The sequence below is a fragment of the Phyllostomus hastatus genome, unplaced genomic scaffold (assembly GCF_019186645.2).
Source record: "Phyllostomus hastatus isolate PE091 unplaced genomic scaffold, TTU_PhHast_1.1 phas_scaffold_501, whole genome shotgun sequence".
NCBI classification, from domain to species: Eukaryota; Metazoa; Chordata; class Mammalia; order Chiroptera; family Phyllostomidae; genus Phyllostomus; species Phyllostomus hastatus.
In genome coordinates, this window is record NW_025334033.1 from 23,646,639 (window position 1) to 23,670,027 (window position 23,389).

At 37.7% G+C, this 23,389-nt stretch overlaps 1 protein-coding gene across 10 annotated transcripts in view; it reads left to right on the plus strand.

The window, feature by feature from the left end:
* RNF111 (ring finger protein 111) overlaps positions 1–23,389 on the plus strand; it is an 86,913-nt gene that overhangs the window by 16,663 nt on the left and 46,861 nt on the right. For all 10 annotated transcript variants that reach the window (XM_045822966.1, XM_045822973.1, XM_045822974.1 and 7 more), the window contains exon 2: positions 21,618–22,513. In XM_045822966.1, the coding sequence (XP_045678922.1) occupies positions 21,637–22,513 (877 nt within the window). In that variant the 5' untranslated portion in view covers positions 21,618–21,636. The remainder of the gene's footprint in view (positions 1–21,617; positions 22,514–23,389) is intronic.

Genomic DNA, 23,389 nt, shown 5'->3' on the forward strand with positions numbered 1-23,389 from the left:
TTCCATATCAATCAAAATTTTTCACCTTGACTTTGTTTTTGTTAGCCCACCATAATTTGGTTCCACCCTAGCTATTTCAAAAAGCATTGCCTGTTTCTCACAAGGATGTACTCATTGAGGTGATTCTTTTCAGAGTCTGGTATAAGCCACAATACATGGAAAAAATTTATTTATTGATTTTAGAGAGAAAAACATCGATTTGCTGTTATACTTATTTATACATTCTTTGGTTGGATCTTGTATGAGTCCTGACTGAGGATCGAACCCACAACCTTGGCATTTTGGGACAGCACTTGAACCAATGAGCAACCCGACCAGGGCAGCCATAGTAGTTTTTATTTTTGATTTTGATTTCTACTTTAGCATGGCTCAACATATGTGAGTGCTTATTGATAAGAAAAGGATAAAGTTATTTAAAATTGACAAAAATTAGTTGAAAATGTTCATTGTGCTTCTGTAAAGATATAAGACAGTTTAATTCAAGATTTAACTCGTGTAGATTGTTTAATTTTGATAACATAATAGGCATGTTAAAGCAGATAGGCATGTTAAAGCAGATACCTTTCCACATTTAAAACTATTAATCATCTTTAGGTTGGCTTCTATTACTTTAAAAAAAGAAAGAGAACTCCCAGTTCATCCAGTTCCAATCTCCAGGGAAACCTGGAGGCCACTTGTAGCTCAGTTTTGGAAACTGGATGTTAAAATAATAGTAATCTCTAAGACTAGTTTGTAAACTTGAAGCCTTGAAGGTTGGCAGGTTGGTTACTTGGAGTATCAGCAGTGAAAGATTGTGGAGGTTTGTTTTCCTTGCACATTATTTTTTGATTTATTGACACTTTTCAGTTAACCCAACAATAATTACTATACTTTTTAAAATAATTTTTATTTTTAAATTACAGTTGACATAACAACTAATTTTATATTAGTTTCAGGTGTACACCCCAATGATTAGATATTGCATAATTTACTAAGTGATCATCATGATAAATTCCGCACCCATCTGACACTGTACATAGTAATTTGACTATATTCCCTGTGCTGTACTTTACATCCCCATGACTATTCTGTATCAACCAATTTGTACTTCTTAATCCCTTCACCTTTTTCACTTATTCCCTCAACCCCTCTCCTACCTGGTAATTGTTAAAATGTTTCCTGTATCTATGATTCTGTTTCTATTCTGCTTGTTCGTTTGTTTTTTGTTTTGTTGGGTTTTTTTTTTTTGAGTCAATTGTTGATAAGATATGTATTTATTGCCACTTTATTTGTTCATATTTTGGATCTTTGTTTCTTCTTAAAGAAGTCCCTTTCATGTAATACTGTTTTGGTGGTGAAGAATTCTTTTAGCTTTTTCTTGTCTCGGAAGCTCTTTGTCCTTTGATTCTAAATAATAGCTTTGCTGGGTATTGTAATCTCAGTTGTAGGTCCTTGCTTTTCATCACTTTGAATACTTCTTGCCAGTACCTTTTGACCTGCAAAGTTTCTGTTGAGAAATCAGCTGACAGTTCTTACAGAAGCTCTCTTGTAGGTAACTGCTTTTCTCTTGTGGCTTCTAGGATTCTCTTTGTCTTTAACCTTTTGCATTTTATTCATTTTAATTTTTTTTAAATGAGAGAGAGAAAGAGAAGCATTGATTTGTGGTTCCACTTATCTGTGCACTCACTGGCTGACTCCTGTATATGCATGCTAACTTGGGATCAGACTCACAGCCTTGGCATACCGGGACAATGCTCCAGTGAACTGAGCTATCAGGCCAAGGCCAACCTTTTCTATTTCAGTTATGATGTGTCTTGGTGTGGGTCTTATTGGGTTCCTCTTGTTTGGGACTCTCTGTGCTTCCTGGATTTGTCTATTTCCTTCACTGGTTTAGGGAAGTTTTCTGTCATTATTTTTTCAAATAGGTTTTCCATTCCTTGCTTTCTCCCTTCTCTTTTAGACACTCCCATGATGCAAATGTTGGAATGCTTGAAGTTGTCCCAGAGGCTCCTTACACTATCCTCATTGTTTTGAATTCTTTTTTCTTTTTGCTGTTATGATTGGGTGGGTTTTTTTATTTGTTTGTTTGTTTGTTTGTTTTTTGCTTTCTTATATATTTGAAATTGCTGATTTGATTCTTGGCTTCATCTAATCTACTGTTGATTTCCTGTAAACTATTTTTCATTTTAGTTAGTGTATCCTTCATTTCTGACTGGTCCTTTTTTATGCTGAAGTTCTCACTAAGTTCATTGAGCATCGTTTTAACCAGTGTTTTGAACTCTGCATCAAGTAGATCGCTTGTCTCCATTTAGTTGTTTTTCTGTAGTTTTGTTTTGTTTTTTCATTTGGGACCTGTTTCTTTGTCTCCTCATTTTGGCTGTTTTCTCTGTGTTTATTTCTATGTATTAGGTAGAGCTGCTACGTCTTCCAGGCTTGGCAGAGTGGCCTAATGTAGTAGGTGTTTTATAGAGTCCAGTAGCACAGCTTCCCTGATTTCCCTAGCTGGGCACTTGAGATGCCCCCACTACCATGCCCCATGCCCCATGGGCTGTGTACACTCTCCTATTGTAGCTGAGCCTTGATTGCTGTTGACACTCAGTGGGAGGGATTTAGCCCCAGGCCAATTAGCTGCAAGGACTGGCTGAGACCATGGATCCCTCAGCCACAGACCACAGTAGAGCATCAGCTGTGCAGGGGCCTACTTCACAGAGCAGGACTTAACTTCAGTGGGGTCAGGTGCCCACTGAATCTGCCTCTTGAGTGTGTTGCTTGTGAAGGTGGTTGGGTGGTAGTGCTTTGATGTGGTCTAAAGCAGTCCACTGGATGTGCTGGCTCCAGGGCCTCCAGGGAGGTGCAGGCTGAGGTCAGCAATAGCCTTTGCTCTGCCTGGGGGCACCCAGTGTGAGCTACAAAGTGATTTGCAGATGGCTGCTACTTGTGCTGGGCTTGGAGCGGCCTGGATGAGGTCCAGCTGTAAATCAAGGCCTTCGCTGCTGGTGTTGGGGCTGAGGCCACTTAGCAACAGGTGCAGGGCTTGCTAAGGCCAGATGCTGCTTGTTTGAGAGATTTTAGGAAAATCTGAAGCGTGAGCCACTGTAAACAGCTTAGGTGAGTCTGAAAGTTGGGTGGAGAAGGCCCTGAGGGCATCACCAGAGTCAGGCTAACAGCCTTAGCCAGGTGGATGGAGTCTCAGATATGTGGCCTGCCTGGTGACTCTGTGGGATGAGGGCTCATCAAAGAAAGAATGGTCTCTGCCTGGATTTCTGTCTGGAAGAAAGCTGCCCCTCAGCTTTCACACTAATGCCGGACAATTTAGTTCCATCTGGTATGCCTTGCAGGCTGCTGCTGCTGCTACACTGGAGCTCAGATGGAGTGAGTCCGTGGATTGGCTGTTCAGGAGGAGCTGCATGGGATTCCAGTAGCTCTTCATCTCTCTCATCCTCAATAACTTCTGGTTGTTACAGCCAGAAGTTATGAGGACTTCTCTTTCTGACACTGGAACCCTGGGCTGGGGAGCCTGGTGTGAGTCTGGCACCCTTTAATTTCAGGGGTATCTCTGCAGTTGAGACATCCCTCCCAATTTTTATCTGCCACACGTGTGGGTGTGCGACTGGCTTTTTTGGGTTTCCACCCCTCCTACCATTCTCGATGTGGCTTCTTTAATTCCCTAGTTGTAGGGCCACCGTTCAGCCAGATTTCAGATGGTTCTGAATGATGGTTCTAAAGTTTAGTTGTAATTTTGATGTCTAGTTACTATACTTTTAATGATGAAAGATCTTGTGAATTAGTTAGATGATAAATTATTACTTTTCAAGCATTAAAATTTTCTTCATAAAGTTTAGAACATTGTGCCTAGTATCAATAATGAAAAAGCATAGTCAACTCTCAAATTTGGCGATTCCATTCAAATTTGACAACAATCAGATGTCATCTTTCAGTTTCTACCCTGTCTATTAAGTTGTCCAGGGTTGGTGGTCATTTCTAGTTGCTAAGGAGGAATTTTATGCCTAGTCAAGATTTTCATAAAAATCATAGGCATAGTAGGTCTGTCTGTCCAGTAGGTATCCAACCATGTAATATGAAAAATAGAGACATTTATCAAGGAAGATACAAGATACAAGGAACATAGAACATAGGACAGTGGCACCTCAGTTCCTTTCAAAGTAGGCACCTTGGGATCTCACACAGTTCTCCCAAGTGCCGTCAGCTACCCTGTGGTATTTCCCTGAATCTCACTGATGGTCTGAAATTCCTTTCCTTTCAGAGGTGATTATAGTTTTAGGAAAAGCCAGAAGTTGCAGGGTGCCAAATTTGGGCTGTAACAGGGGGCTGGCTCAGTCACCTGGGTGATTTGATGTTTCACCAAAAAGCTGCATGAGATATGCGTAAGTGGGCACTTCAACGTGAAGCTGCCAATCATTTATTGCCCATAGCAGCTGCCTTCTGAATTATCCAAATAGTTTCCATGGAGAAATGTTCAAGCTTAATGCAAAATGTGATGCAGATTCAATGCTCTACTTGCTCAGTCATTTTGAATGGGGCAGCCATACAGTACACATGCTCACTCAATGGTGTCTACACCCACCCCAGTGACTAATGCAGTGAAGTCAGTCTTTGTTCTTGGATATGCATTCCAGTCCACTCTCCTTGGCTGCCAGGTTACATCAGATGTCGCAGAAACTGTTCTAGTTATATTAACAATGGCCAAATATTTTCTGGACAGACCTTGTATGTTTGATTTTTATAGCAATCTGCTTTTAACAACTGTATGTCCTTGTCTAGTGAAAAGGAAATATATTCTGTTCTAGTTATATTTATTCCTTTAAAAGAATCCTTGTAGTTTGATTTCAAAAGTGTAAATGACTTTATTTAAAAAAATCATCATACAGAAATTCATAGCACTGAAGGTGAAAGCTCCTAACCCAGTGCTATAAATCTCTACCCTACAGTTTCAGTCCCAAACTAAGCATATATATTTCTGTATTTCCTCCATGTATATACAAGCTTAAGTTGTTCTACAAAAAGGATCACATTATAACAGTCTTATTTGCAACCTACTTAAAAAAAAAAACAATTATCAGTACTCTCTCTGTCAGTTTGTACAAAACCGGCCTCATTTTGAAAGACGGCTTAACAGTTTGTTTTATGGATATACCCTACTTTTATTTTAGTTGTAAAAATTTAAGCTTGATTAAAAAAAAAATCACTTGAATTCCTTTCAGTTCTTCCCTTTCAGTTGTATATTTAACTCTGTACACTTATTAATTTTAATTAAATGTTGATTATATGAAAGTTCCAGTGAACAAAATGATGAGAAACTAAATGTATACAGTATGAATTTGAATTAATTTTTAGGTTTATGTATTCAGACTATTAAAAAGATAATAATGTTTCTAAAGGCCTAACTTGTCCATGGTGATGGTATTTATGTTTTATATTTTAAAAAGTTAATGCTTCTCATTTATATCAGAGCCAGTTTGGAGTCTTTGCTCATCTAGAAATGAGGTGTCTCTTAACATACGAAGACTGTCTTTTATATCCTATTGTACAGTTTTGTAATTTTTTGGGCATAGGTCTTTTTTCATTGATTCTTTCACATTTTCTTTATGGAATGTATTTTATATGATAATAAGCAACATCTTTATATCTCATTTCATGTTGCAATTAATAAATTTCAGAGACCAGGTTTCCATACCAGATATACTAGACATTTGCCCAGTATACCTTATGATTTGTAGAACTCCCTTCCTAACTAGCTGAAACTGACTCCAGATACTTACTCTCCAGGCTTGATAGGATAGATACACCCTTCATTTTGCCACTGGCCCTGATAATAACAGTCATGGGTAGAACAGCACACTTTATAATATATTGAACTCCACCCCATTTGTACTGATAGGAGACCTAAATAGATGTTAGATATGTTTTTCTTTGATGACTAATACTTAGGGACTTTAGAATACTTTAAACAAGACAAACAAGAAATAATAAGCTCATTGAGCAAGAAAAACCTATTATTTGAGAGCTATTTAACTTATCTTTTTCTAAAAGTGGAATGCATCGAATTAGAAATAAGGGAGCGGAAACATCCAGCTTCTCAAACTTTAATCCCCCATAATAAAAGTTTATCTAAAGTTTTACTTTGTAAATCTGTACAATCTGTAAAATTACTTGCTTTCACAGGTTTTGTGCCAAACAAACTTTGTACTTTCAGGTTCAGTAAGAGCATTGGATTTTATGAACTTCTTTAACTAAGGATTTCATTTGTTTCTAGGTATAAGGGACTGTCATAAACACTGTATCTCATATGTAACTGCTCCTCTAGAAAAGATAATAATAGCCATTTTGCCAGATATTCTGCTAGATACTCTCATTTAACCCTTAAAGCAGTTTTACAAGGTAGATTCTATTATTATTCCAATTTTATAGATGAGAATCAGGGTTAAAGATTGTAAGTAATCTGCCTGAGGTTATACAGCTAGTCAGGGGCAGAGTCAAGACTTGAACCCAGATATTTTTAGTTACAACGAATAACACTTGTCTTTGCTTGACTATTTTACTCCTTTTTGTCAGTGATCCCACGTAAAAGTGGAAAAATTACCTTCCCTGTTTATCACTCAGTATCTTTGAATGTTTTGCTTTCCATAATGTTTGCCCATAGTTCTTAGATTTGTTATATAGCTTTTTGGTTCATTTTTTCTAGCTTCTTAGAATATTTTGAAAATACAGTGTTTATAAGATTTTTAGGCTTGAAATCTTCCTCTAGGTTTGGTCAATCAGCTAGTAGTTTCCAACCCTAAGTCATTTGAGATTAAGTTTGTAGTTAGGGTGGACAAAGACTCTTCATTCACAGAGTAATAAGCCTTATCTGAGGATAGTTAACCCATGTGAAAGTCTGTAAATGTAAACTAGGCCTTGTGTGTGCTTTTCACTTCCCCTTTACCTTCTCAGAGGACGTAATGATCCTGGGTAGACCTCTCATAATGCAGCTTTTAGAGTCTGACAGTGTTAAATGTCTTTGAACTTTTATTCCTTTTAATACTAGGAACAATAATATCCAGAGCAGCAGGGAATGGAGGATGTCCCTGAGCCTCATGATACAGATATCCCATGTCGACTGCCTCAGTTCATTGTCTCTTTGGGTATCTGTTTAGGTTAAGGAGTAGGGTGAACTAGAGAAGATTTAGGTCTCTTAATTTATTTACTCTCTGTATAACTCATTCTTTATTCAGTGATTTTTAAAGGCAACCATACGACTGACCATGTGACTCTAGCAAATAATAAGACACTCCCTGTTTTGTCAGCTTGAAGCCATCCAGTTGAGACTCCCTCTCCCTCCTCTCTACAGAGGCTATTAAGATTCTGAGCTGCTTAACATAGAAATAACAGTGTTCTGGAGGACTGTGGAGGTGAAGAGAATTAGAATGCTAGTTTCCCATTCTATAATTGAAAACATTTGTTAGTATTTTTGGATCACATTAAATTTCCCATTAATTTTTGCATAATTAACTTAATAATGTTTTTTTTAAGTCCCTGTGCATCTTGTTAAATTTGATATGCAGTATTAAATCTCTCCCTCTTTTGTGAGTGGCATATTTTTTGTTATTCTGTAAAATTTTCTACTGTTTGTTTAAAAGAAAATCATTGATTTTGGAGTATGACTGTGGTAAACATTTCTATAATTGGCCTGTCTTATTGTTTCCAGTGGTTTTTCTGTTGCTCTTATCTGTTGATACCATCTGCAAATGATGACAAAAAACACCTTTTTAGAAGATATTTATATGTATAGTCTTGTTTGAATAACTTGACTAGTCTTTCTAGGATGATGTATGGTGATGAAATTTTTTTGTGTTGACTAGAATGAGAATGCCTTTAGTGTTTCACCATTACTCATCATTTTTTTGTGTGTGGGGGGAGGGGGATGGTGGCGGCGGCTATATTTTCTGAATTGTGCAGGCCAAACAAAATGTGTATGAGCAGAATACAGCCCATTTTTTGGTTTGAAGATTTGTTTCTTAACCTTGGACCTTGATGTCCTCAGAGGCATAAAAAGTGGTCTCTGTAGATTTTCAGGGATATGCAACACTTTTTTATTTAATAACTATGAATCAGGAAGTAGCTTGTAAGTCAGGTTCCAGTTTTATAGAAGGGAAAAATCTCTTGCTTCTCTATTCTCTTTTTTATTAGTTATCTGCTTTAAAACCTAGTTGGACCCCTGATATAAGATATAAGTTGTCTGTGGTTCTGGAGCTCCTGTAGTGGAAAATTGGGCCATCGTAAATGCTCAGAAAGAAGTCTTAGACATTATTATTACATAATTTTGTTATAACTATTATTCTCATTCTTCATATTCTCCTCTCTTTCCTGTTGTGGTGATTGGCATCACCATTTACCCAAGCCAGAGATACAGCAACTTTTACTTTTATCCATCCATTTTTCCCTTTTTTTAATTTTAATTTTATTTTATCGATTATGCTATTACAGTTGTCCCATTTCCCCCCTTCATTCCCCTCCACCCTGCACACCCCCCCTCATTCCCCCCCTTTAGTTTTAGTTCATGTCCATGTGTTAACAAGTTCTTTAGCTTCTACATTTCCCATACTATTATTGCCCTCCCCCTATTTCCTACCTACCATCTGTGCTACTTATTCTCTGTACCTTTTCCCCCTCTCTCCTTCTCCCACTCCCCTGTTGATAACCCCCCTTCCCCCCCCACCCCCGTGATCTCCATTTCTGTGGTTCTGCTCCTGTTCTAGTTGTTTGCTTAGTTTGTTTTTGGTTTTGCTTTAGGTGTGGTTGTTAGTAATTGTGAGTTTGCTGTCATTTTACTTTGCATGTTTTTTATCTTCTTTTTCTTAGATAAATCCCTTTAACATTTCATATAATAAGGGCTTGGTGATTATATACTCCTTTAACTTGACCTTATTGGAGAAGTGCTTTATCTGCCCTTCCATTCTAAATGATAGCTTTGCTGGATAGAGCAATCTGAAATGTAGGTCCTTGCATTTCATGACTTGGAATACTTCTTTCCAGCCCCTTCTTGCCTGTAAGATCTCTTTGAGAAATCAGCTGACAGTCTGATGGGAACTCCTTTGTAGGTAGGTGACTGTCCCCTTCTCTCTTGCTGCTTCTAGGATTCTGTCCTTCATTTTAATCTTGGCCATTGTAATTATGATGTGCCTTGGTGTGTTCCTCTGTTGGTCCAACTTCTGTGGGACTCTTTGAGCTTCCTGGACTTCCTGGAAGTCTATTTCCTTTGCCAGAATGGGGAAGTTCTCCTTCATTATTTGTTCAAATAAGTTTTCCACTTGTTGCTCTTCCTCTTCCCCTTCTGGTACCCCTATCATTCAGATGTTGGAATGTTTAAAGATGTCCTGGAGGTTCCTAAGCCTCTCCTCATTTTTTTTTGAATTCTTACTCATTCTTTTGTTTGGTTGTTTCTTTCTTCCTTCTGGTCTACTCCATTGATTTGAGTCCCAGTTTTCTTCCCATCACTATTGGTTCCCTGTGTGTTTTCCTTCATTTCACTTAGCATAGCCTTCATTTTTTCATCTAATTTGCGACCAAAATCAACCAATTCTGTGAGCATCCTGATCACCAGTGTTTTGAACTGCGCATCTGATAGGTTGGCTATCTCTTCATCGCTTAAAAGGATTTGCTCTGGAGCTTTGATCTGTTCTTCGTTTGCGGCATTTTTTTTTCTCCGGTCTTGTTGTATCTGTTACATATGAGGGGCGGAGCCTTAGGTCTTCACTAGGATGGGGTAACCCAGTCGTTGGGTTGTGACGCTGTTTGTGGAGGTGGGGTCTGAGAGGGAACAGTGGTGCTTGCTCCACTCTCAGTCGGATTTCAGTCCCTTCTGCTGCTTCCCCCAAGCAAACTGGGCCTTTCTGGTGCTAATTCCCGTGTGGGTGGGCTTGTGTACGTTCTAGGACCCTGTGGGTCCCTCAAACGCACTCTCCTGTGAGGCTGGGAGTTTCTCCTTGCATTTCAACTCCCACAGGTGTTTTCAATTGGTGTATTGAGGCTTTATTTCCCTGTGCTGGGGCCCTTGGCTGTGCGGTCTGTCTCCCTCCGCAGCTTCATCTGGTTTGTCTGCGCGCCAGTGTGGGACCACTTGGTCAGCCAGCCGCCCTGCACGCCTCACTGGGTCTGCCAGCCGCCGCCTTCGTGCCCAGGCCCGTCAGCCACTGCCTTGTGCGCGAGGTCCGCAAGCCTTTGCTGCGACCCCTCTCCGCCTGCTGCCCGATTCTGCCCAGCCGCCCAACTCCGCCCCTCCTACAGGACTGGATGAATGTGTCTAACTCCTTGGTTGTTGGACTTCCATATAGTTCAATTTTTTGTCAGTTCTGGTTGTTTTTTTGTTTGTTTGTTTCTAAATTTTTATTGTCCTTAATTTGGTTGTGTGAGGAGGCACAGTGTGTCTACCTACGCCTCCATCTTGGCCAGAAGTCCATCCTTTTTTTTTTTTTAAGATTTTATTTATTTTTAGAGAGAGAGGAGAAGGGAGGGAGAAAGAGAGGGAGAGAAACATGGATTGGTTACTTCTTACACACCCCCAACCTGGGACCTGGCCCTGCATCGCAGACATATGCCCTGATTGAGAATCAAACTGGTGACCTTTCTGTTGTGGGATGATGTCCAACCCATTGAGCCACACCAGTCAGGGCCATTCATTCTTTTACTGATGAGTGCAATTAAGAAATACTCATTCTGTGCTTACTATATGCCAATCAGCTGTTTCAGTTGTTAGAGATTAGGTAGTGAATAAGGGAGACTGCTTTTTTGTAACTTGCATTGTAGTGAGGGGACTTGTATGCAATATATAGGCTAACGAGATTATTATAGTCATTGGCAATTTAAGTACTTTCAAAAATCAAGATTTGGTGTTGAGTTACGGGGAAAAGAGGCTGGTTCTTTTTTTTTTAAGATTTTATTTATGTATTTATAGAGAGTGGGGAGGGGAAGGGAAGGAGAAAGAGAGGGAAACATCAATGTGTGGTTGCCTCTTGCGTGCCCCCTACTGGGAGTGGGGGGAACTGGCCTGCAACCCAGGCATGTGCCCTGACTGGGAATTCTTTGGTTCGAAGCACTCCTTTGGTTAGAAGGCCTGTGCTCAATCCACCCAGCTACACCATCCAGGGAAGAGGCTGGTTCTTTAAACGGAGTATGTGTTAGTCACGGTCCTCTAAGAAACAGATTAACTGTACAGAGATTGGGGGTGGGGGGACAGTAAAATATAAACATAATATAAAATTCATTGTTTTAACCATATTAAATGTACAGTTTGCAGTCAAACACACCTACATTGTTGTGCAGCCACCTATGTCCAGAATTTTTTCATCTTTCCCAGCTGAAACCCATTTAACACTGACTCCCATTTCCCTATCCCCCTAGCCCTTGGCAACTGCCGTTCTCCTTTCTGTCTGTGAACCTGACTACTCTAGAAACCTCATATAAGTGGAATCATACAGTATTTGTCCTTTGTTACTGGCTTATTTCACTTTGTTATCAAGGTTCATTCATGTTGTAGCATGTGTCAGAATTTCCTTTTTCTTTTCCTTGTAAGACAATTTTTTTAGAATACATTTCTTTTTTTTTTTAAGAGCAGTTTTGGGTTTATAACAAAATTAAGAGGAAGGTATGGAGAGTTTTCATATACCTGCCCCCCTCCCCCAGTGCATAGATGGCCTATCATTATCAACTTCAATCACCAACTGGTAAATTTCTTTTCCCAAAGATACATCTAAATTGACCCATCATAATCATGCAAAGTTCTATAGTTTACTGTAGGGTTCACTCTTGGTGTTGTATATTCTATGAGTTTGGACATATGTATAATGACACATATCTGTATTATAATATGAAACAGTATTTTCACTGCCCTAAAAATCCTCTCTGCCCTACCTATGCGTCATCCCTCCATGCCCTGCCACAACTGATCTTTTTATTGTCTCCATAGTTTTGCCTTCTCCAAGATATACAGTTGGAGTCATGCAGTATTGAGCCTTTCAGATTAGCTTTCACTTAATATGCATTTATTTTAAAAAATTTTTAAGTTAAGGATTAAGAGCCAATCTTTTTTTAAAAAGATTTTATTTATTTTCAGAGAGAGGGGAAAAGAGGTTGTGGTTGCTTCCTGCACGCCCCCTACCGGGTGGAGGGGAACAGACCTAACCTGCAACCCAGGCATATGCCCTGACTGGGAATTGAACCGGCATCCCTTTGGTTTGCAGGCTGGTACTCAATCCACTGAGCCACACCAGCCAGAGCCACTTGATACGCATTTAAAGTTCCTTCACATCTTTTCCTGGCTCGATAACTCTTTCCTTTTCAGCACTGAATAATATTTCCTTATCTGGATATACCTGTTTAATTATCTGTTTGCCTTTTTATTTATCTGTTCATCTGAACGATGTCTTGGTTCCTTCCAAGTTTTGCTATTTATGAGTAAGTTGTTATAACCATCTGTGTGTAGGTTTTTGTGTGGATTCTTTTTGTTTTAAGGCTGAATAATATTTCTTTGTATGTGTACCACATTTTATTCATCCATCGATGGACAATTGGAGTGCTTTCACCTTTTGGCTATTGTGAATAATACTGCTATGAACATGTACAAATAATGTTTGAGTCCCTGCTTTCTTTTAGATCTATGCTAAGAAAGAGAATTGCTGAATTGTATGGTAATTCTGTGTTAATTTTTTGAGAAATTGCTGTATCATACCCTTTTCTACAGCTGCCGCACCATTTTACATCCCATTAGCGGCTCACAAGGGTTTCAGTTTCTCCACATCCTTACCAGTACTTATCTTTTTTTTTATAATTGTCATCATAGTGGCTGTGAAATGGAATCTTACTGCATTTTTTTTACTTACCTTTCCCTAATGATTAGTGAAATCATTGAGTATTTTTTCATGTGCTTATTGGACCTTTGTACATCTTTGGAGAAATTACTATTTGAGATCATTGCCTGTTTTTAAATCAAGGTGTTTTTGTTGAATTCTGGGAGTTCTTTGTATATTCTAGATATCATTTTCTTATCAGATATATGATTTGCAAATATTCTTTTCTATTCCATAGGTTTTCTTTTCACTCTGTTCATACAGGCATCCCTCATTTTATTGCACCTTGCTTTATTGTGCTTCACAGATACTGCGGTTTTTTTTTTTGTTTTTTTTTTTCCCAAATTGATGATAAGACCTTCTATCAGCAGAAAGATTATGGCTTGCTGAAAGCTCATGCAAAGGTTAGCACCTTTTCAGCAATAAAGTATTTTTTATTTGCTATGTATGTTGTTTTTAGTATATTAGTTATTGCACACTTAATAGAGTACAGTATAGTGTAAGCATAAATTTTATATGCATGCACTGGGAAACCAAAAAATGTGTGGCTTGTTTTTTGCAGTGCTCTCTTTACTGTGGTGGTCTGGAACCAAACCTGCATTATCTCTGAAGCATATCTGTATTGTATTTGGATGCTCATTGTGCAGGGACTTTATTGGGGGAGGTGTGCCTGTGAGAGAAAATGAGGGGGCTAGACAAAACGTAAAATCAGCAGGACTGACCCTCGAGTGAAAGAGTAAAGAAAGGTTGGGCGAAAGTCTAAGGAAGTTTCAAACAAGGCCATCAGGGAGTCCTAGACCCAGAGTCAGCCATTGAAGGAGTCCTGTGTCTCCACAGACAGGCCTAACTTAGTATCCTTGCCACACTTGGTCATTGGCCAGGCACAGCTTGTAAGAACTGTGACTTTGGGTAAATGTAATCCAGAGCACAGCAGCTGGGGCTCTTGATCAATTAGACTCTCCATAGTTGGAAGTCTGCAAGCCACATTCCCATGGTTGCCACAGAGCAGTTAGAGAAGACTTTTCCAAAGAGGTGACATTTAAGCCAAGACCTGAATGGTAAGCAGAGGCTAGTTAGCCATTCAGAAATCTTTGAAACAGCATTCAAGGCATGGGAAACACAGAGTGCAAAGGCTCTGAGCAGAGAAATCTTGCCATGTTCAGAGACAAAAGAAGGCCAGTTTGGCTGCAATCTAGTGAATTTAAAGAGGTGAAGTTGTAAGATAGGGCATGAGATCACAAAGTGTTTGTAAACTGTGGTAAGGAGTTTGGATTTTATTTTTTGAGACATTTGGAAACCACTGGAAAATTTTTAGCAGGATTGTAACTGATTTATAGTCTAACGTAAACCCAAGTTACTAAGTAGAAATGAATTGTTGGTAAAATTAAGAAAATTAGGAACCAGTTCCAGTAATACAAGTAAAAGATTATGGTAGTTTGGACTAGGATGGTAGCAGTATTTTCTATCCAAAAGTTAACAAAATACTTGTGGTTCTGTCTGTCATTATCTCTGCTTTTGTACTTTTCATGTTCCAGTCACTAGTCCTTACTGTCTATATTGTATTTTCTCATCTTATATAGCAATAACCTCTTAATTGTTTCTTGTTCTGTGTAGAGTTTGGGCCCACTTTGATCTGTTTGTATGTCGTATTACCAGATGACCCAACTAAAGTGCAACTATAGTGATGTAACTTTCTAGTTTAAGATTTTTTCTAGGTGTGCTCATTGTCTTACATTTTAGAATATATTGCCTCTTTGCTTCATCTGTCTCTCACCTGTATTGTTATCCCTTTGTCTGACTCTTATTTATCCTTAAAATTAAGGATTCATTCCTGAAGCCTTGCCCATTCACCATTGATAATCTGTTGGTTAAGTGTCCTTGCAGTATCTTCCCTTTGGTGCCTTGTAACTTGTGTTTGACTCTCTCCTCAATCTGTGAGTTCTTTGAGGGTTAGTACTGTGTGTGTTTGTGATTTTGCTTTTGGAGTGTTACTGTGCTGATCCACTGTCTCATGCCAGTCCCCGATAAGCACCATAGACCTGCTGGAACTCTTGGTTCAACAAATGCAATTTTTAGTGTTCTACAATTTTTATCCTGGAACTCATTTACACTGTCTTATTTTCTTCTGTGCTCTGATGACATATCTCTGCCTGTCTCTTTCAGGGAATTATCTGTAGTTATTTATTTATTTCATCTTGATTTTTTTGGTCAACAAGAATTCACACGCATCCTTTGGTAATAGCTAATAGTCTGTCCTCTGAACTTACTCTCTACTCAGGGTAGGTAGCCCTGGCTTTTTCACATTTTTATTTCCCATTTAGCCTCCTAAAAGGAGTTTATTTTAAGTCTTGGTAGTTTCACAATAGTTACTCTGAGTATGACTTCCTCCTTACTCCCAGGTATCAGTCTACAAGTTAATTACTATTTGCTAATAAGTTTATCAAGTTCTCTTTTTCTTTTTTATTAGAGTGTATGCTTGTATACCTGTAAGTATAGAAATCTCTCTTTAAGAAATTTAGTTTATTTTAGGTACTTTGCCAATGAGCCCAGAATTATGCCTATTGGGGGGAAGTATCTTTCTTGCTAATGAAATTTTGATTGCTTAGAATATGTAATGAAGTATATTGTCTATTTGTCTAGCTATAAATAGTGGTGGTTATAAAGCCTTTAGGTGGTAGGAGAGAGTATTCTGTAAGGCACTTGACTTAGTATTTTTTAACTGGTACATATTAAAATAAATGCCAGTAAAAGAGGATTAAAAATTAAAAACATGCCCTAAGTAATATTCCTGTGATACAAATATTATTTTTTCCACTTAATTATATTAAAAAAGATAAACAGTGGACATATTTCCAGTTCATTTTCTGATCATCTCAAACTTTTATAGGAAGGTGTAAAACCATCTTATGGATTTCTTTTTAAAATCTTTTTCCTTTAGAATTCTATAAAATTAATCCTGAAATTTTTATTAATTATTTATATTTGTCATTGGCAGTGAAGGTTCAGAAACAATAACTTTTTACACATTTTAGATGTAGAGTTTATTAAAGTTGTATCAAATAATCTTAATGGGTTTTTATCTCTCTTATACTAACACAAATTCCCTTTATAACATAATTTGCCAAATCCTAACCATAATTTTTTGCTTTGAAAGTTAGCATGTTTAGCTATTGTGCCTTTTTCGTGCAAGGTTTACTAGTAGTTAATTTACAGTGATATCAAGAGTAATAATACTGGTATGCTGCCATCATGCAAACAGCCAAAAAAGATCACATCAAACCAGTACAAAGCGGATTAGTAGTAGGAATTCAGCATTGAAACAGTATAAGGAGATAGATATAGGAGGTCTGTCCAGAAAGTATCCAGGCATGTAAAATGGAGACATTTATTGAAGAAGGTACAAGATATAGGAAATATTGTACATAGGACAATGTTGTCTCAGTCCTCTTTAAAGTTAGACCCCTTACAACCTCACGCAGTTCTCCCAATCACCATCAGCTGCCCACGTCATGTTGTCCTGAATCATTGAAGGTCTGAAATCTCTTCCTTTTCAAGTGATTTTAGTTTTCAGAAAAGCCAGAGGTCGCAGTGCACCAAATCTGGGCTGTAAGGAGACTGAGTGACCTGGGTGATTTGGTGTTTCACCAAAACCTGTGCATGAGATGCGATGCATGAGTGGGCACGTTGTTGTGATGAAGCTGCCAATCACCAGTTGCCCAGAGCTGCAAGGCCTTCTGAATTATCCAAATAGTTTCCATGGAGGAATGTTCAAACTTAATGCGAAATGTGACGTGGGTTTGTCTTTCTACTCATTTTGGATGTGATGGCCTCATAGTATACATGCTCACTCAATAGCGTCTACCACCCCCACTGACTGGTACAGTGAAGTCATCACTGTTATGTATGTGCATTCCAGTCCACTCTCCTTGGCTGCCAGGTTACATCAGTGTCACACAAACTGTTCTTGTTATATTAACAATGGTTGGACTTTTTCCAACCATTGGCTTTGTAAATTAGATCAGCCAATAATTTTTTTTCCCAGAAATAAGAGACAAGATTATGATTTTATCAAATAGCAAATAGTTCAGAACATTCTTTATTGGTCCTTTCTGTTTTGCTGCCTTTTTAGTTAAAAAGTGTAGTGCTGGTATTTATTTTTCTTCTATGAACTTACTCTTCTTTTTCTTAGTTTAAAATAGAACTTGAATTTGTACTCCCTTGGTGGGAACATCTCAGGTAATATGGGATGTTAGTTTTGCATTTAATGACTGCGTGACATAACTTGGAGAATGGTTACTGTTGTGTAGACAAACACACACATGCCGTACACCACCCTTCTCCCTTTCTCCTTCTCCAACACTAATTGAGCAGGAAAAAAAAATCACCAAAAACCAGAGCAAAGTTAACCATAGAGAGTTCATTGTTTTGGCTTTGGGGCACAAACTGATAGAAAAGAAATTGAATTTAGTAAATTATGCTATGAATCACTCCTTTGTAAATTCACTTATGGATTCCTGTTCTCAGAACTTATCTCTCCTTTTGGCAAGTTTTCATTACCTTTCAGGGTCTCCTTACCAAGACCCAGAGGGTGACTTAGTAATTAAGGACAAGGGGTCTAAAACAAATTTTATTTTCATTCAGCATATAAAGATTATTCTCAGAGATCCAGCTCAACACAACTCCTGGGAGACATGGACTTCTGGAAGAACCCCACATCTTTCTGAATGACATAACTCTTTTGATGCTGATCAAAAGAGGGGTCCACAGTTACCTGGTGCCCAGAGAACTTGATACTTGCCCTCTTGACTGTTTAGCAACAGTTTTCTTGAGATATAATTCACATACCATACAGTTCTCCCTTCTTAAGGGTACAATTCAGTGGTTTTTACAATATTCACAGAGTTGAGTGACAACCACTACAATCAATTTTAAAACATTTTCAGTTCATCAAAAATAGACCCTATGCTTTTTGGCCATTACACCTCATTCCTTCTTATATCCCCTGCCCTGGGCAATCAATAATCTACTTTCTATCTTTATAGAGTTAACCTATTTTGGACATTTCTTATAAAAGGAGTCTTACCACATACAGTCTTTGGTGACTGGTTTCTTTTACTTAGCTGGGTGTGTTTGAGGTTCATACGTTGTAGCATGACGCAGTACTTCATTTCTTTTTGGTTACTGAGTAATGGATTTACTTATCATTTGATGCACATTTTTTTGTTGTTTATACTTTTTGGCTGTTGTGACTAATGGTGCTATGAACATTTGTGTGTTAAGTATTTTTGTGGATGCGTGTTTTCATTTCTCTTAGATATATACCTAGGAGTGGAAGTGCTGGATTTTATAGTAACTGTTTAATCTTTTGAGGAACTGCCAAACTGCTTTCCAAAGTGCCTACGCCATTTTATATTCCTACCACCATGTGTGAAGGTTCCTTTCCAACACTTGTGTTATTATCTGAATTTTGTGTTATAGCCATCCTAGTGTACCCCTTGAATCTTTCCTTTTACTTTTTAACATTTATTTATTGATTTTAGAGAGTGGGGAGGTTGGTAGACAGAGAAACATCAATTTTGTTGTTCCACTTATTTAAACGTTCATTGATTGATTCTTGACTGGGGATCAAATCCACGACCTTGGTGTATCAGGATGAGCCTCAGGTACTCTAAGCATCTGAGCTACCCAGCCAGGACTCCCCACCCCTTGAATCTTTTCTTTAATATATTTTATTAATTATGCTTTTACAATTGTCCCATTTTTTCCCCCTTTGCCTCCCTCTGCCTGTTACCCCCACTCCCTCAACAGTCCTCCCCCTTAGTTCATGTCCATGGGTCATGCATATAAGTTCTTTGGCTTCTCCATTTCCTGTACTATTCTTGGCATTCCCTTGTCTATTTGTTCCTACCAGTTGTGCTTCTTAATCCCTGCACCTTTTTCCCCATTTGCCTCCTTCCCTCTCCCAGCTGGTAAACCTCCAAAGGATCTCTATATCTATGATTCTGTTCCTGTTCTGGTTGTTTGCTTAGTTTGTTTTTTTTTAGATTCAATTGTTGATAGTTGTGAATTTGTTGCAATTTTAATGTTCATAGTTTTGATCTTCTTTTTCTTAAATAAGTCCCTTAAACATTTCATGTAATTATGGCTTGGTGATGGTGAACTCCTTTAGTTTTTTACCTTGTCTGGGAATCACTTTGTCTGCCCTTCCATTCTAAATGATAGCTTTGCTGGGTAGAGTAATCTAGGTTGTAGGTCCTTGCTTTTCATCACTTTGAATACTTCTTGCCAGTCTCTTCTAGCCTGCAAAGTTTCTTTTGAGAAATTAGCTGACAGTCTTTTGGAAACTTCTTTGTAGGTAACTGTCTGCTTTTCTCTTGCTCCTTTTAAGATTCTCTCTTAATCTTTAACCTTTAGCATCTTAATTATGATATGTATTTGTTGCGGTCCTCTTTGGGTCCAACTTGTTTGGGACTCTCTGTTCTTTGTGGTCTTATATGTCTATTTCCTTTGCCATATTGTGAAGGAAATATACAAGGAAAGTTTTCTTTCATTATTTTCTCAAATAAGTTTTCAATTTCTTGCTCTTCCTTTTCTCCTTCTGTTATCTCTATGATTCATATGTTCATACATTTGGAGATATCCCACAGGGTCCTTATACTGTTATCCTCATTTTTAAAATTCTTTTTTCTTCCTGCTGTTCTGGCTGAATGCTTATTTCTGCTTTATGTTCCCAATCATTGGTTTGTATTCTGGCTTCATCCCCTCCACTGTTGGTTCCCTGTAGATTTTTCTTTATTTCACTTAGTGTAGCCTTTGTTTCTTCCTGGGTGTTTTTCATTTTGTTGCCTTACTCTATGAGTTCTTTGAACATCCTGATCACCAGTGTTTTGACCTCTGCATCTGATAGGGTGGTTCTCTCCGTTTCATTTAGTCTTTTCCTAGGGTTTTGTTCTGTCCTTTTGTTTGGGCCGTATTTCTTTGTCTCCTCATTTTGGCAGCCTCCCTGTGTTTGTTTCTGTGTATTAAGTATAGCTGCTTTGACTCCTTGTGTTAGCAGTGTGGCCCATCTTGATGAATTTAGCTTCTTTAAATCCTTGGTTGTCTGACTTCCACAAGCTCTATTTTCTGACGGTTCTAGGTGTTATTTCTTTTGAGGCCTAGCTGCAGTTCTTTCTGTGGTGGTGCAGGGAGGTGAAGTGTGTTTACCTATGCCTCCATGTTGACCGGAAGTCCACTCCACCTTGAATTTTAAATCTCATATACTTGTGTTTTATCATTGCATTTAATTACGGGGATTCCTCTCTGATTGGCTGCCCTTTGTAACCTGTGCATTGCTGTGCCCATATGTTGCTCATTTTTGTGTTTCTTTACTAGTTATCCTGGTGACTCCAGACAGTGCTTGATGCCTGATCTTTGATACATCAACTTTTGCCCTTGCAAATAATAATAATAATAATAATAATAATAGAAGATTAAGGGTTTGTTTTTTTTTTCTGTAGAAACAAGCTGTTTCTTTTTTTAAGATTATGGTCATCTGCTCTGATAATAGTTATGTACTAAAATTAAGTAGGAGAACTCTGAGGTTGTATATTCCTGTAACTGCCATTTGTGGAGAAGGAAAAACTGGCTGCTAAATATTTCCCCCACCCCCTCTTTTTAGAAAGCAGTTTAAAAGTGCATGTTAAATACAAAAGTAATCTGTGGTGTTAGAAGTTAGGATATTGGTTAGAATTCCTGGTGGGGGAAGTGACCGGAGGAGATTTCTGTGGTGCTGGTTATCTTAATGTTTCTTGATCTTCAAGGTTGAGTTAGTTATATAGATGCGTTCACTTTGTGAGACTTCATTGAGCTATAAACTTAGAATATATCTGTAATATACTTCAATAAAAACTTAAGTTAGAAATATTAATATTGTTTAATGATATTTTGCACTAGTAAAGCTCTTTATTTTTCACATTAACTATCTTTCCAATGAATATGTTCCATTTTGAGTCAAGATATTTACAACTTTATCACCATTCTTTTTATATACACTGCATTGATATGTATGTTTTAATTTCAAGTCCCCTTGTTCAGCAGCTCATAATTTCAGAGACTGAATAATTTAGATACATTTGGATTAGCTGTAGGAAATTTGATGTTTATGTTCTGCTGTGCTGCTTTAAGTGAATAATCTTCAGCAACTCACACAGTCTTGGCTTGAGTCTTATTGTATGTATCTAAAACTTTCTCAAATGCAGTTGTGCCTACTGTTTATTGGTAAGTTCACACTCTCATTAGAGAATAGAAGAGTGGGAAGGAAGAAAAAGCCATGGGAAAGAGTTATATTTGTACTGATTCATTATTTGTACTGGTTCATTATTTATAGTAAGCCATCTAACGTAGTAACCACCTAAATGTTCAGAAATAGTTACTATAATTAGCACTTTAAAATGTGATACCAGGCTAATCAAAGTCTTCTGAATTCTAATCCTTTTATCCATTTTCACTATAATAGGTTTTAAAAGTGTTTTAACCAAATATGTTACTAGAGATAGAAAGATATACAGTAATATCAGTTTTTGGTTAACAAGTTTTTAAATTGGCCTGTGTTCACTGATCTTTATTTCTAAAAATTGGGTATATGGGTAGAGATAACAGAGGAAAAAATGGTTTTTAAGAATAGTAATAGCTATTTTATGTCTTGATGAAGAAAAGGTAACCTTTCCCTATTTCAGTGGAATCTGAGTATTCTTTATTTAAATAGTATAATAAAACACATTAACAATTATTTTAATATCTAATTGTGTCTTCTAGGCCGTCCTTAAAGTTTCCCATGTCTCAATGGACTCCTGAATATAGCAAGCTCTATACCTTAAAAGTGGATATGAAGAGTGAGATTCCTTCTGATGCACCAAAGACACAGGACAGTCTGAAAGGGATCCTCTTGCATCCAGAGCCCATTGGGGCAGCCAAAAGTTTCTCTGCAGGAGTTGAGATGATTAACAGTAAAGTGGGGAATGAATTCTCTCATTTGTGTGATGATTCTCAAAAACAAGAGAAGGACATGAATGGTAACCAACAAGAACAAGAAAAAAGTGTTGTTGTGAGGAAAAAACGCAAAAGCCAGCAGGCTGGCCCTTCGTACATGCAAAATTGTGTTAAAGAGAACCAGGGAATATTAGGATTGAGGCAACACCTGGAAGCACCAAGTGATGAAGACAATGACTCCTCTTTTAGCGATTGTCTTTCTTCTCCTTCTTCTAGTTTGCATTTTGGAGATTCTGATACTGTGACTTCAGATGAGGATAAAGGAGTCTCTGTCAGACATTCCCAGGCAATTTTGAGTGCTAAAAGTAGAACTCAGAATGCACGGTCCCAAAAGTGGCCTCCTACTGAGACAGAAACTGTTTCCGGATTGTTAATGAAAAGACCCTGTTTTCATAGCAGTTCACTAAGGAGACTTCCATGCAGAAAGAGATTTGTGAAAAATAATTCCTCACAGAGGACACAGAAACAAAAGGAGAGGATATTAATGCAGAGGAAAAAACGAGAAGTGTTAGCCCGAAGAAAATATGCATTGCTCCCCAGTTCTAGTAGTTCCAGTGAAAATGACCTCAGCAGTGAATCCTCTTCGAGCTCATCAACTGAAGGAGAAGATTTGTTTGTTTCCACCAGTGAAAACCACCAAAACAATCCAGCTGTTCCCTCAGGTAAAAATATTTCTTAAATTGAGTAAAGCACGGAAGCTGTTGCATTGTTTTTGTGCCCATTTTCTCATACATTTTAGTGATTCTGTTATATTTAAAAGGAATATGAGACTTTATTGACTTTTTATTTTTAAGCCATATGAATAAATGTTCAAATGCAGTATTACAGAGAACATGTGTGAATGACTTGTGGGCATGGACAGTGGAGAGGAGATTGACTGTGGGAGGGAGGGTTGGGCCTGCTGGAGAGGGCAAAAGGGAAAAAAATTCGGACAACTGTCATAGAATGAACAATCTTAAAAAATGTAGTATTAAACCATGACTCCAGTTCTGAGGTACAAATTTTAAAATTTCCTAAAGTCTTAAATAGAAATTTTTTTTAACTTCTGTATTTCTGACAAAAATTAAGTAAAGCTAGAGGTTTTCTCTTTTTTTAGAAAACCATTTTTATTATTTTATACATATTAGATTATATTTTATGAGTTGCTGACTTATAGTAGTTTTTATTCCTGTAGTGCTTTTCAGTATGTTTAACTTTTATGAGTACTTTTTCAAATAACTGTGTGATGGGTTTCTTTCATATTGAACTTCATTCATAAAAGCAATTCTAGTCACTAAAAAAGACAAGTTAATATTATGTTTCCTTAAGTGTTTTGTTCTTATTGTTTACTATTAACTTGTCATGTTCTTTATAACTGAAAAATAATTTCAAGTATTCAAGAGATAGAACACAAACATTAGTCCTGAGAGTGCTCAGTAGAGCATATGAATAATCAGTTAAAATTGAGTTGATAGAGAATTAGCTCCGTGTACTTTCTCCTTCCCTTCAGTAATGCTGTATTCAACTCGAGTAAGTTTGTGTACAGGTAGTTTCTGAGA